Source organism: Lachnellula hyalina (assembly GCF_007821495.1).
Source record: "Lachnellula hyalina strain CBS 185.66 chromosome Unknown contig00092, whole genome shotgun sequence".
NCBI classification, from domain to species: Eukaryota; Fungi; Ascomycota; class Leotiomycetes; order Helotiales; family Lachnaceae; genus Lachnellula; species Lachnellula hyalina.
The window spans coordinates 65,124-77,606 of record NW_022157206.1 but is presented as its reverse complement, the minus strand read 5'-3'; the positions used below and the strand labels follow the sequence as shown (position 1 = coordinate 77,606).

At 49.0% G+C, this 12,483-nt stretch overlaps 3 protein-coding genes across 3 annotated transcripts; 2 read left to right on the top strand and 1 right to left on the bottom strand.

Moving 5' to 3' along the window:
* Positions 1–587: 587 nt before the first annotated feature.
* TSC10A (3-dehydrosphinganine reductase) lies at positions 588–1,688 on the top strand (the record flags this gene model as incomplete). Its single annotated transcript, XM_031150724.1, has 3 exons — positions 588–858; positions 956–1,075; positions 1,204–1,688. Coding segments are annotated over 3 exons (876 nt in total), but the record flags the coding sequence as incomplete, so codon positions are not given.
* Positions 1,689–2,377: 689 nt separating this feature from the next.
* On the bottom strand, positions 2,378–5,163 carry ksg1 (Serine/threonine-protein kinase; the record flags this gene model as incomplete). The annotated part of the gene is made up of 2 exons (XM_031150723.1): positions 2,378–2,746; positions 2,797–5,163. The coding sequence occupies 2 exons, from the start codon at positions 5,161–5,163 to the stop codon at positions 2,378–2,380; spliced, it is 2,736 nt and encodes a 911-aa protein (XP_031004344.1).
* Positions 5,164–9,284: 4,121 nt separating this feature from the next.
* Positions 9,285–11,489, top strand: YGL114W (putative oligopeptide transporter; the record flags this gene model as incomplete). Its single annotated transcript, XM_031150722.1, has 2 exons — positions 9,285–11,247; positions 11,302–11,489. The coding sequence occupies 2 exons, from the start codon at positions 9,285–9,287 to the stop codon at positions 11,487–11,489; spliced, it is 2,151 nt and encodes a 716-aa protein (XP_031004345.1).
* Positions 11,490–12,483: the final 994 nt, after the last annotated feature.

Here is a 12,483-nt window from a genome sequence, read left to right as displayed (position 1 = left end):
TGGCGAAACGGAGGAGTTTATTTGGGGGGGGGGCTCGGGCAAGAAGAACTTGTATGATGATAGAATATTTTCGATGGGACAAAATCTTTTAAGTCTATGTTTTATGTTTCTTTCGTCTCTATTTTCTCTTTTGCACCAGCAAGTTTCTACTCCCCGTCCCCTAAAGTCATGATAACCTCAAGAGTCAAGAAGACATCGGATTCGGCGTCGGCGATAATATTGTGGCGTTTTATATCCGAAATCATGCGTTACGCATAACTGCGTCACTCCACTTTGCTTCACCCCACCACGCTATACTTTAGAGCTTCAGAGCTTCCCCTCCCTCCTCTAGAGCTTCAAGTCCTTTATAACATCCGACTTCAATGCAAAGATCTCTCCCACCTCGCTCTCTCCCCCAAATCCTCTCAAAATTACAATAGAGTACAATTACTTCCAACATCCCAAAACACCCTCTCATCATCTCATTCCTGAACCTATTCCCAATCCCAATCCCAATCCTAATTCCAATTCCAAACCCAAAGTACCCCACAATCTCCCTCCCCTCTAGATTTCACTCTACCCGCACCCATACGTCGACAACGCCAAAAATGTCTTCCACAACACCACACCCCGTTTTCTCCCCCTCCAACCTCGCCGTCATCACCGGCGGTGCTTCAGGAATCGGCCTAGCCCTCGCCCAGAAATGCGCGTCCTACGACATGAACGTGCTAATCTGCGATATCAACGCCGCCAACTTGAAGGCTGCGAAAGATGTTATCAAGGGCAAGGGCAAGGGGAAGGTCGAGACGGTGGAGCTTGATGTTAGTAAGTTGGAGGATTATGAGAAGGTCGAGAGTGTGGTGGAGAAGGAGTTTAATGGTATTTATTTGCCCCTTGCTTGTTTCACTTCTTAGAGGAAGGAGTTGGTTGTAGTTGGATTGGTGTGGTGTGGTGCTGAGATGTGATGTGAATAAAGGCAGAATTTCCCTGCTCGCTCTTAACGCCGGCACGACTGCAAGGGGTACTTGGGGTGACAGTGCCTACTTTGCGCATATCCTCAACACGAACCTCTTTGGCGTCATCAACGGCCTTAACAGTAAGTCAAGTCACTTCTCCTAGTATTCTACTCCTCCCTCCCTCTTTGAAATATCCGAATCCGTCAAGCCTTCACTTTACTTGACCAAACTCCAAGTATAGAATAAATAAATACTGATTTCCGAGCAGCCCTCTTGCCCCTCGCAACCGAGCACTCCACAGCCTCAAACCCCACCTCGATAATCATAACAGGCTCCAAACAAGGAATCACCAACCCGCCCGGAAACCCCGCGTACAACGCGTCCAAAGCCGCCGTGCGAACACTGGCGGAGCAGCTCTCCTTGGACCTCTCGCGATCCACGCCCACGACATCAGTGCATCTGCTCGTCCCGGGCTGGGTCTTTACAGGAATGACTGGGAATGCGGCGTTTGGAGAGGCGCAGAGGGAGAAGCCAGAGGGTGCGTGGAGGCCAGAGCAGGTGGTCGAGTATCTCGAGGCGAGGATGGCCGAGGGCAAGTTCTATGTTATCTGTCCTGATAATGATGTTAGTGAGAGTACGGATCGGAAGAGGATTGCGTGGGCCACGAATGATTTGCTGACGGGGAGGCCGCCGTTGACGAGGTGGAGGGAGGATTATGTGAATGAGGCTAATGAGTGGATGTCAAAGCAGCTTCTGTGAGTATTGTGAAGTGAAGGAAGGCGTTGAATGATTTAATGTTAAGGTAATGAAATTGAAATCTGGGGCGAATCAAAAACAAAAGTCTTTGGAACAGGAAATTAATTTCCTTCATTAAACACCACTGTATGGTATCCTTCATCACTCTCACCTATCTCTCTAATATACAGTGCAACAAAGCCTCCCCCCAGAGTAGTAGGCGCTCTCTTCCTACAGGTATCATTGAATCGAGGGAGGCCGAATGCAATTATAGTATGTAACCCATCGAAAAACCGCCAACCCAAACGAAGATATCTCACCCGTAGATCATCTAGCCAAAGAAGAAATGTTTCTACCATGCAATGCTAGCCAAGATTCACAATAATATAAGCCTAATTGAAGTCGTGAATGAACAAACGAAAAGCCCCACCCCCCATATTCGTTTTTGTTTTGCATAGGAAAGAAATGAGGACTAAGGAAAAAGTCTTGATAAGTCGTAAAGGGGTGCCCAACCAAAGGAGGAAACTCTTGAAAAGGCAGGCAAGAAGTGGACCAAAATCCTACGCCACGCTACTAAATGCACCAGCAAAAGAAATGAAATATGTATTTCCTAGCCCCTGTAATAGAAGTCCGTGGTATTTGGGGCTGGCCTAGGTAGATGCCGTGTCACTACTAGTCCACGAATGCGTAAACAATGTAATGAATCTTCAAAATGGAGTAGACAGACCATTTTTGGACTGTCTTTTGCTGAATCGGTTTCGTTTGTTGACCGCTTTCTCACTCGGCTCGTCCAGTCCTAAGCTGGCTTGACTTTTGCTCAAGTGGTTTCTTCCAGATCGGTCGGTGACGTTGAAGCCTTCCGGGTAGATGTTGTTCCCGTGAAGGGTGCTGCTAGGACTTGATACGGAAGAAGACAGGTCAAAGCCGTTTTCGCTGTTATATGATCCAACCGTATTCAGAGAAAGAGCTAGGTCTTTTGCCCGCTCGATAGACTCGATCCATTCTTGCGCTGAAGTTTTCGAGGGGTCGCCTGTAACGGAGGATTTGGTATCTTCAAAGGTGTAATGCGCACCTCGCTATGTAGTTGTTAAGACTTGGATCTATAAGAGGAGCAAAGATTACTTACTGTATCAACACACCAGATCTCTTGACCCTTAACGTCTATTTGTGTCCGCCATGTACACTCGGAAGCAAGGAGTGAAATCTCCGACTTGGTCTTCTTTTCATCGCCTCCAGCCGCAGCCATGATTATTCGTCCGCTCGAAGTGACCATCACTAGCCTTTGCCGTTTCTTGGTTGTGCTACCGCCAAAGAATCTCGAAAGCTTCTTCTTCTCGTGACCATCGCCGTGGTCACCATTCTTTGAGTTTGGGCTATGTGGCACTGGAGTGGACAGCACCATCAAATTCCCCAATTTCAGTATCCGCTCGTTGTTCCTCGTTAACACTGGAGACCACTCAATATCGAGTTGGGTCGGCGGAGGAAGCTCAGTGATCACCCTGGGTTGCGGCCGAGAACTACCGTTCGATGAGCTTGGAGGTGGTGGTGCCCTTGAGGTCGGGATGGGTTGGGGAGCTGAAGCACCTCCATATCCACTGAGCTTGATGAGACTCGGCTCCTGCGTTGGGGGAACGTATGGCTTTAATCTTGGTGCTTTCTGTCTCCAAAGTCCTCTGCCCCATTTTATCCCGTCGAAGAATTCATGATTCTTGATGTGCTCAATTGATAACCTCCGTTGCGGATCTAGAACCAGAAGTCGTTCCACCAAATCCCTTGCTGCCGGTGGAAATCCTGGGGGAAACTCGTAGTCTAAGCCGACAATCTTCTGGAAGGTCTGATATTCGTTTCCAGCTTTGAACGGGGGCCGCCCTGCCAAAAGTTGATATATGATGCAGCCAAACGCCCACAAATCACTAGCTTTGCATGCACTCTTGTCTGTTAGCAATTCCGGACTAACGTACTCAGCAGTGCCAACAAAAGATCGTGCCCGTGTGGATTCTTCTTCGACATCTGTTGGATCGTAAGGTTTTGGTGGTCCAGCTGGCTTTCTCGGGTCTGGAAGTAGTTTCGCAGTTCCAAAATCTGTGATTTTGATGTGCATTTGATCATCCAGTAAAACGTTCTCCGGTTTAAGGTCCCGATGTATAACTCCTCTCTCATGCATGTGCTCTATCGCAGTAAGAATCTGGGCACCATAGAATCTTGTGCACTCTTCATCAAAAGAACCAATCTTCTTCAGCACCCCCAACAGCTCACCCCCGCTGGCCTGTTCCAGAACGTAGTATAGCGATGAGCTATCCTGGAAGGTGTAGAATAATCGAATTATACCCGGATGTTCAATCAACTGATTTAACGCATCCTTCTCGATGTTAACATATTTTATCTTCTTCTCCTTGATTATGTGCTTCTTGTCTAGAATCTTCACCGCGTATTCCTTCAATGTTTGCCGATCCGTAGCAAGGAGAACTGTGCTGTACGATCCTTCTCCCAGTGTCCGGCCAAAGACGAAATCCCTCACTCCCTTCTTGACCTGCTTCAAAACTAGTTTCCCGTTGGCATCGTACTCTTCTCGAAGACCAACAGCTGCCCCTTTGTCTTTCCATTCTTCGCTGCTATTTGGCAATGGAATTCCGTCGGGGTCATACAACTGGGTTTTGTCGTTGGGTGGGCCTGGAGGCAAGACATCTATATGACCTCCACTGGTTCCTCTCGTCGAACTCCCTCTCGGTGGTAACGGGGTGTTCCCTGAGGGTACAGATACTGGCTGATTCTGGCTATACGAACGATCCCTATGACTTGCTTCCCGGGAAGGCACACCCGCCTGCATTGCCGTAGCAGCAGACCTCGAATCGCTTCTTGTTGGCATTCCTAATATTGATGACCTTGATGATTCGGCTCGTAATCGGTATGAGCCTGGCTCCCGGGTAGGTATGGCATTAGGCGGGGGATGGGCAGAGTAGACTCCGGAAATTGGGCGTGAAGCCCCAGGAGGGGGGTATCCTCTGCCGTTCTGCATTGCATTAGATTGGTATGGAGGGAATTGTGCTTGTTGCTGCGCTTGGTGATTCATAGGCATAGACTGTCGATACGCCTTGGCGGCCGCAGCTCTCGCTATGGGGTCCTCACTGCTACTCGAGTCTGGATTATGGGATTTGAGGTCGGAGGGTGGAGGAGGAGAGCGCGGTTGCGGAGCGAGGTCGACAACAGAGTCTCCACGGCGGAGAATATTGAATATCGAATGTCTTTTGGACTGCGGTTGTGATTGTGGTTGGGGATCTGTCGAGGACCGGACTTCTCTGGAGACAGGCGTAGGTGAGGGTGAGGGTGACGGTGCGTCTGATGCTGAGGGAGGATAGAAGGCATGGAGATCTTCTAGGCGCGGTTCCGAGTCTGCGGCGAGATCTCTCGAAGAGGACGCTGGAGAGCCGTCATGGTCGGGATTTGCGATACGCAGGCCACCCAGCGACTGGGACAGGCTCAGGTCGTGCTCCATTGCTTGCGACGACCGACGCCTGCAATGTGGCGGAGGCTCTCTTCCAGGCCTACCTAGTTATCGCATCTCACAGCAGCGGGTAGAGCTATACTGAGTCTAGTGCCCCGTGGTGGCAGACTGGGAGAATGAATAACGGCTGAATCAAGTCAAAGCCCCCTGAGGATATGCTATGCTATGCTATGCCCTGCCTGATATGATACGACCTGATAGCTGTCGGGTGGGAGGACAGCCAACAGATTTAGTTGCGTTTGGGTTGAAGGTGGAGCCGCAAGCAAAGTTGCAGGCGCAGATGCAGTTGCAAGGTTCGCAGATTGATATTGTTGTTCTGCCCCAAACGATAGGGACAGCACATACAGCACGAAGGTATAGTATACGAAGGTGAGAAGGGTATATTATTCGAAGGGTTCGGCTCGAGGGATTTGAGTGGTATTTGCCAATTGGTCAGCTGTGCAGATGAGCATCTTCATCTCGTTAAAAGGTTAGGACGTGGGTGGACGTGGACAAGAAACCAGCCCGTGCAGATCCAGATTCCAAAGCGCGCCGCCGGACTTCAAAATATAGTTTGACCTCTCCTCTGCTTGTCTTGTTACTCAGAACTCCAATAGTAGGTAATATTGTTCCGTGCTACAATTGGAAGACACCGGCGAATAGCTGTTTGCACTACGCGACCAACATCGAGCCTCTTCAGCTTGTGCTTGTGCAAGTAGGTAGTCTGGGGAACATGCGTGCATGATCTATACTTGGTTAACATATGTTGACCGAGAAGTTGCATGAATATGTTATGCAACTACGCGGCTGACTCAGGTGAGAGTACTGCCGCGAGTCATTTTCGGACATCCAAGGCTCCAAGCCAGGGAATATAAACACGAACGGCGACCGAAGAACATCATACGACATATTCAGTAAAGAACGCGTATACATAACTTGCTTCCACCCACCTTTGGAGAATCTAGTGAGTGGTTACACCTCCCATAGTTCTGTTACATTGTCTTCTGTTACATTGTCAATCATTCCACGCGGCTCTCACAATTTGACCGTGCTGAGGCCTGAGAAGCATCCTCTGATTTCTGTGATAAGGATTCGAAGTTTATACTGTCCCTTTCTAAAAAGACATCTTATCTTACAGTAGCCAAGCAAAGTATATATCTCAAGTACTTTAAACTCGACGCTCTCAAGTGTGAAGCAACTCTCCTTTCAAATCGTCCACCCACCAGAACTTGACGATTGGAATTTGGGTGTCCTCGTTCTTCCCTCTGCTGTCTTGCCTTCACATTTACGCTTTTCAGATAGTATTATGAGGGAAAGAATGTCGACAGAAGCGTGAAGTTGATTCTCGTCGCTCCTTCCCCCTATTGTACAGTAAATTCCATTCATTTAGTCTCCCTATAGCAACTTCCATCCTGCTCAGCATTCCCTTTTCTTTCTCAATAGGCGACGCTCAGTGAGATCGCATTTTATTTCATTTCGCACCAAGGATTGCATTGCGTTTCTTCTCGCTACATCATGCTCCGACGGGGTCCCACTGCAATTGCCCTAGGGGAAAGCGACCTTCAAGACTTTAGAGTGCGTTCTCAACGTCGCCGAGAGGTTGAGAAGGAAAATCGCAACCAAGAACTCGAAAGGTCCGCATCCGCTGCTAAAGATGGGCCAGCCTTCAATACCCGCGCTCAGCAGGGAGGGCGATCACTAGGGGCAGAGCAGAGCATCATTCAACCTTTCGGTCATCCCTTAACCACACAGACACAAGTATCTCAAGGTGTAGATGTAACATCAAATATTCTAGATTCTGAGACCGCAGAATCTTTAGAGCCACCGGATTCATTCAGTAATGGACAGAAGAGAAGTGCGTTAGAACATACAGCAGAGGGGATTGATATTTCTTCGCGCGCCTTCTCACCTGAGAATGTCGAGACTGAAAGATACCCACCATCTTCACCACTCAAGGACGACGATTTCTACTATGGGGGATTTGTTGACAGTCCAAGTGAAGATTATACACAAACGAGGGCTTCCTCTTTTGGTACTTTTAGTTATCCGTCGTTTATAAGCCCCTACTAATTGTGTTACAGCTTCAGAAGATTTCTCAACACCTCAACATGAATCCCTCACGAGAGTCCGATCCAGAGACCGCTTGCCTCGGTCTCCCCTATACCTGTCTCAGAATGTTATAAGCTCACCCGAACAGCATCCGACTTCGGGTCTTACCCCTCGTGTAGTATCTCGTGTTGCTAATCATAACTCGCCTGGTATTTTGTTTGCACTACCACCTAGACGGCCACCGCCACAACATCGGTCCTTCAGACATCAAACGAATAGCTTCTCATTTGACTCTACAGAACGATCTAGTGCTGCCTATGATCAAGAACGTGTCTCTTCAAGTTCCACCAATAACAGTACTTTCAAGTCACAGAGAGAAATAAGTCTGGAGGAAGAGCTTGACGGGGTATCTCTAGCACGCTCTCCCTCTAACTCCGATGACTCCTCTGAAAATAGCACTGCGGATCCAGATGACTACCTGTTAGTACTTCCTCAGGACGCTCAAGAAGATCCCGGTAAATCTTTCATATTTTCCTCGCCCCCTCTTCCTCTCCCGCCACCATTTTCGACCGTATCACGCACCGTGTCTGGAGAGCAGGTGGGACCGCACCCACAGGCAAGTCCTATTGCGGTTCCATCTTCAAGTCTGCCTAGAAGTGGTGCAGAGGAAGAGCAGACGACTCCTAAACCTAGCTCAGTGGAAGCGGACGGCGTCGAAATAATGCCAAGATCTACAGTGAGACACCTCGCTCACCAAACGTTTCCTGTACTGATTCTTCTTTAGTCTGGCCGGAATCTGACTCCCAGTGGCCTTCTGGCGCGGCTCAGATCGGCCTACAGAGCTCGTTCTCCTATAGGTCGCCGTGGCATACCTGATACCTCTGCTTCTCCATCTTCATCACCAAGACGTCAAGGAACTCAACGTACTCAGGGTAACCCCCAGCCGCAAACCCCAGGTCTTGACATCCACGTATATAATGACACCCTCCCTCCAGACTCACAGCCTCAAACGCCAGCTCATTTGCCTGGAGCTCGACATCAGTCTCGCTACCACCCATCATACACTGCCCCAATGGACGGTGGCAATGCAAGGCCTACTGCCAGATTTCGCTCTGATCAGGCCCATTTTGCAACCCCAACTCGGAGAGGGGCAGGAAGATCAGGTTCCCCTTCGGGATTACTGACATCTGGGTTTCAAGGCCTCTACGGAGGAAGGGAGAATGGCGATGAAGAACGGAATTGGGTTGAAGGCGTGCGATCGGACAACCCGGAAGTCAGGCTTCTGGGATTGAGGGACACACGAAATGATGGAAGAAGTCTGAATAGAACCCCAGAGAGGGAAGAATTTAGACCAGGCCGGTGAGGTTGGCGGGTAGGAATAGCATTGTTCTGGCTAGGAATGGGATTTTTGTTGACTTGATCCTTTTACTGATGGGACGGTATCAATATCATCAACTACCGGGGCTAGGAGAGAAAGATGAGTACGTCCAATATTTCACACTATTGTATCTTAACTTTGATGGGCCAATACCCTGAGCTTTTGATGGAGGAACTGTATTGTTGGTGGGAAGTAGAATTAACCAAGCCGTAATATGCTTGAATCGCGCCTTCGATTTTATTTACATTAGTATTGGAAGTGCAACATGGCAAATATCTCTCTGCCAACGCTAACGTTCTGTTCTAAAAAACAAAACAATGAACTCCTTAGGGCCCTACTTGCTAGAAATTATAGGCGACGACTTTTGGTTCAAGAGAATTAGGTGCAGAGAGAGTAAGATGCAGAAACCAACTTACAAAATAAAGCCGAGGCAGTGCAAGTATTCATACAGTTAGTACTTCTCATGAAGATTTTCTAAGGGAGATTTACGTGAAGATGTGACCCCGCGCCCGCGCTTCATCAGCTCGGTTCCGATTGGATGCAACATCTCCACCATGACACCTCGCTCTTTAAGCCTCCTTCCAGTCCTTATATTCTTATATCTATCACCTCACCATGGATCTCCTTTCCCAAAGAAGAAGCTATCTTCACATCTTGGCCTAGTCCAAACTCCCACCTCCCTCCTATCGCACAGCAAGCTCTCACAATGGCGCCCGACAGAGGCGAATCTAGCTCCCCCTCCTACCAAACCATCCCACCCTCGGTCTCCAACGAAACTCCTCCTCCCACGGAACAGCAAAGACGACGAAGCGATGCGCGTCGATATATTGCTGCACATGCCTCGGAAGGCCAGAACTTCACTATGCGGGGTCTGGCCGTAGGGCTAGGCGTCGGCCTCATAATATGCTTCTCGAATATGTATTTCGGGCTCCAAACCGGCTGGGTCTCATCCATGTCCATGCCCTCGTCCCTTATCGGCTTCGCCTTCTTCCGCACACTTTCGAAGCACCTCAGCTTGCCTTTTACGCCAGTGGAAAATGTGCTAGTGCAGACTGTGGCGGGGAGTATGGGAACGATGCCTCTGGGATGCGGGTTCGTTGGTGTCATGCCCGCGCTGAATTATCTGCTGAAGAAAGAGGAGACCGGGCCGATTTTCTTAAGCATGGGATCCATGGTGCTATGGTCGCTGGGATTGTGTTTCTTTGGGGTTGTGTTTGCGGTTCCGCTTAGGAGACAGGTTATTATTCGGGAGAAGCTTAAATTTCCTTCTGGTACTGCGACTGCGTTGATGATTGGGGTTTTACATGGAAAAGAGACTACAGCTGAGGGACCGATTGAAAATAGAGAAGAGATTGCGGGAGAGCCGGATGAGGAAGAGGTTGATAAGGGGGCACAGAGTAGTTGGAAATCGAAGGTTAAGCTATTGGTTATTTCCTTTGCCGTCTCGGGGGCTTATACGCTTGCAACCTATTTCTTTCCTGTTTTGAGGAATCTACCGGTTTTTGGATTTGCTCTGGCGGAGAATTGGCTTTGGACCCTCAATCCGTCTTTGGCTTATGTAGGCCAAGGCATTATTATGGGACCGGCAACCACTACACATATGCTGCTTGGAGCTATCGTCGGATGGGGCATTCTCTCGCCTCTGGCAAAGAATAAAGGATGGGCTCCTGGTCCTGTAGAAGATTGGGAGACTGGAAGCAAGGGCTGGATTGTCTGGATCTCACTGGCAATAATGCTCGCTGATTCAGTTATCAGTCTTGGATACATTGCTTTTCGCCCAGTGATCCTGAACGGAGGGAGATACTTCAGCGAAGTTCGCCGAAACTTGAATAAAGGCGGTTGGAAAGGTCTTCTGAAAATTGGAGGTGGAAATTCTACAGCTGGATATGCTCCTATCATGGGACGAGAGGAAGTCTCTACACCCCTCGAGGAAACAGGGCCTTGCACGCAAGGCGACTCCTCACCTACGTTTTGCCAAGGAATCAAAGACATTCCCGAGCCAGATGCACCGCCCGAACACCTAGTGTCCAACCTCACCGTCTGGATCGGCCTTGCACTCTCAATCCTCTTCTGCATAATCGCCATCCGCGTCGTCTTCGGTGCCCTCGTCCCCCTTTACGCAACGATAACCGCCGTCTTCATGGCTCTGATCCTCTCCATAATGGGCGTCCGCGCCCTAGGAGAAACAGACCTCAACCCGGTTTCCGGCATCTCGAAACTAGCGCAGCTCTTCTTCGCACTCATAATCCCGCAATCAAACAAGAATTCAGTGCTCATCAACCTAATTGCTGGTGCCGTATCGGAGTCCGGTGCTTTGCAAGCTGGCGATCTGATGCAAGACCTCAAGACGGGGCATTTGCTAGGTGCAGCGCCTAGTGCGCAGTTCTGGGGCCAGATTATTGGCAGTGCAGTCGGTGCTGTTGTTTCTGCGCTGATATATCGGCTTTATACCAGTGTTTATGTGGTCCCTGGGGACTTGTTCCAGGTTCCGACGGCGTATGTGTGGATTTTCACAGCTAGATTGGTGACAGGAAAGGGATTGCCACATATGGCGTGGCAATGGGCAGCAGGAGCGGCTGTTGTATTTACGGGGACTACGATGCTAAGGATCGTTGGCGCGGGTAAAAAGTGGCATCCTTGGGTGCCTGGGGGAATCGCTGTTGCCGTTGGTAAGTCCCCCCTTTTCAATCATCTTTCTATCCCTGGTACTGACAGGTGCAAAGGCATGTACAATGTTCCATCCTTCACACTCGCCCGAGCTATTGGCGGATTCGTCAACTATTACTGGCGTACATACAAGCGGCGTGAAGAAACACCACTTGTGATTCTCGCCAGTGGCCTTATCTTAGGCGAGGGTGTTGTCAGTATCTTGAATTTGTTACTTGCCAGTGCGAAGGTGCCGCACTTATAGCAGGCCGGGCCATTTCATCTAGATAACAAATGCCATATATTTCAGATCTTATCTTGTCTGGGTACTGGGAGAATCAGGAAGAGCTTTTCATTACTCGCAGGATGTTGACAGGTAAACACCTTGCAGTTATACTCAAGGACTCACTGAGCTAGCTATCTGGGAAGGCTTGAACCCCCCGCGATTCGGCCGAATGCATTTAGGAACCAGGATCACGACACACCGGTAAATATCCGTTCCGTAATGTTATGCGACGCCGAGATTCCGACGTGGCGTTTGTGAGCTGGAAACAGACATAAAGCCTGGTATTGATATTGATAGCGTGACTACAGTACTTCCGAAAGTTGGACTTTGAGAACCATTATCAGGACGCATTCCCGTTGTGGCGAAGAGTAAGAGGGACGATCAATTTCTGGATTGTGTTATCATACCTTTTGCGGGACTTCACGCTCAACTTTACAGAGGAAGCAACGCGACATCTGGGCGAGTGTCGCGCTCTCCTTTACCTTTTTAAGTTGACCTCGGGAACATTATTATTACTATAATAATAATTCATATCAAACAGCCATATAATACATAGAGTACCATATTATATGCATATTCACGTGAGAAGGGGCCAATGTCTCGCCATTTCTACTCATCTCAGTCACAAGGTTCCGCGGCCTATTCAATTTACCCAGTAATATTTGCAAGTTCCTGGAATACAGGTAATCCGAATACGAAAATAGGTCGCTAACGTAATAAACGATATAGCCAGTTAGAAGACGCAGGACGCGAGGTGGGGTGAGAAGGGTAGGTAGCTTATTCGGGTTAAGGTCGTGGAAAGAGGTCGGTCTAGCCTGCTCCCGTCCCGTTCAAGATGCAGTAGTGATCGGAATCTCGAGGCGAGAAAGGGATGTCATTGGCTGGATTTAAAGATTTATGATTACGCTTAAAACATACTAGTATATGCATGTATGCAGTGATGTTTTATTTTATTTGTCTAGCGATGCTATTA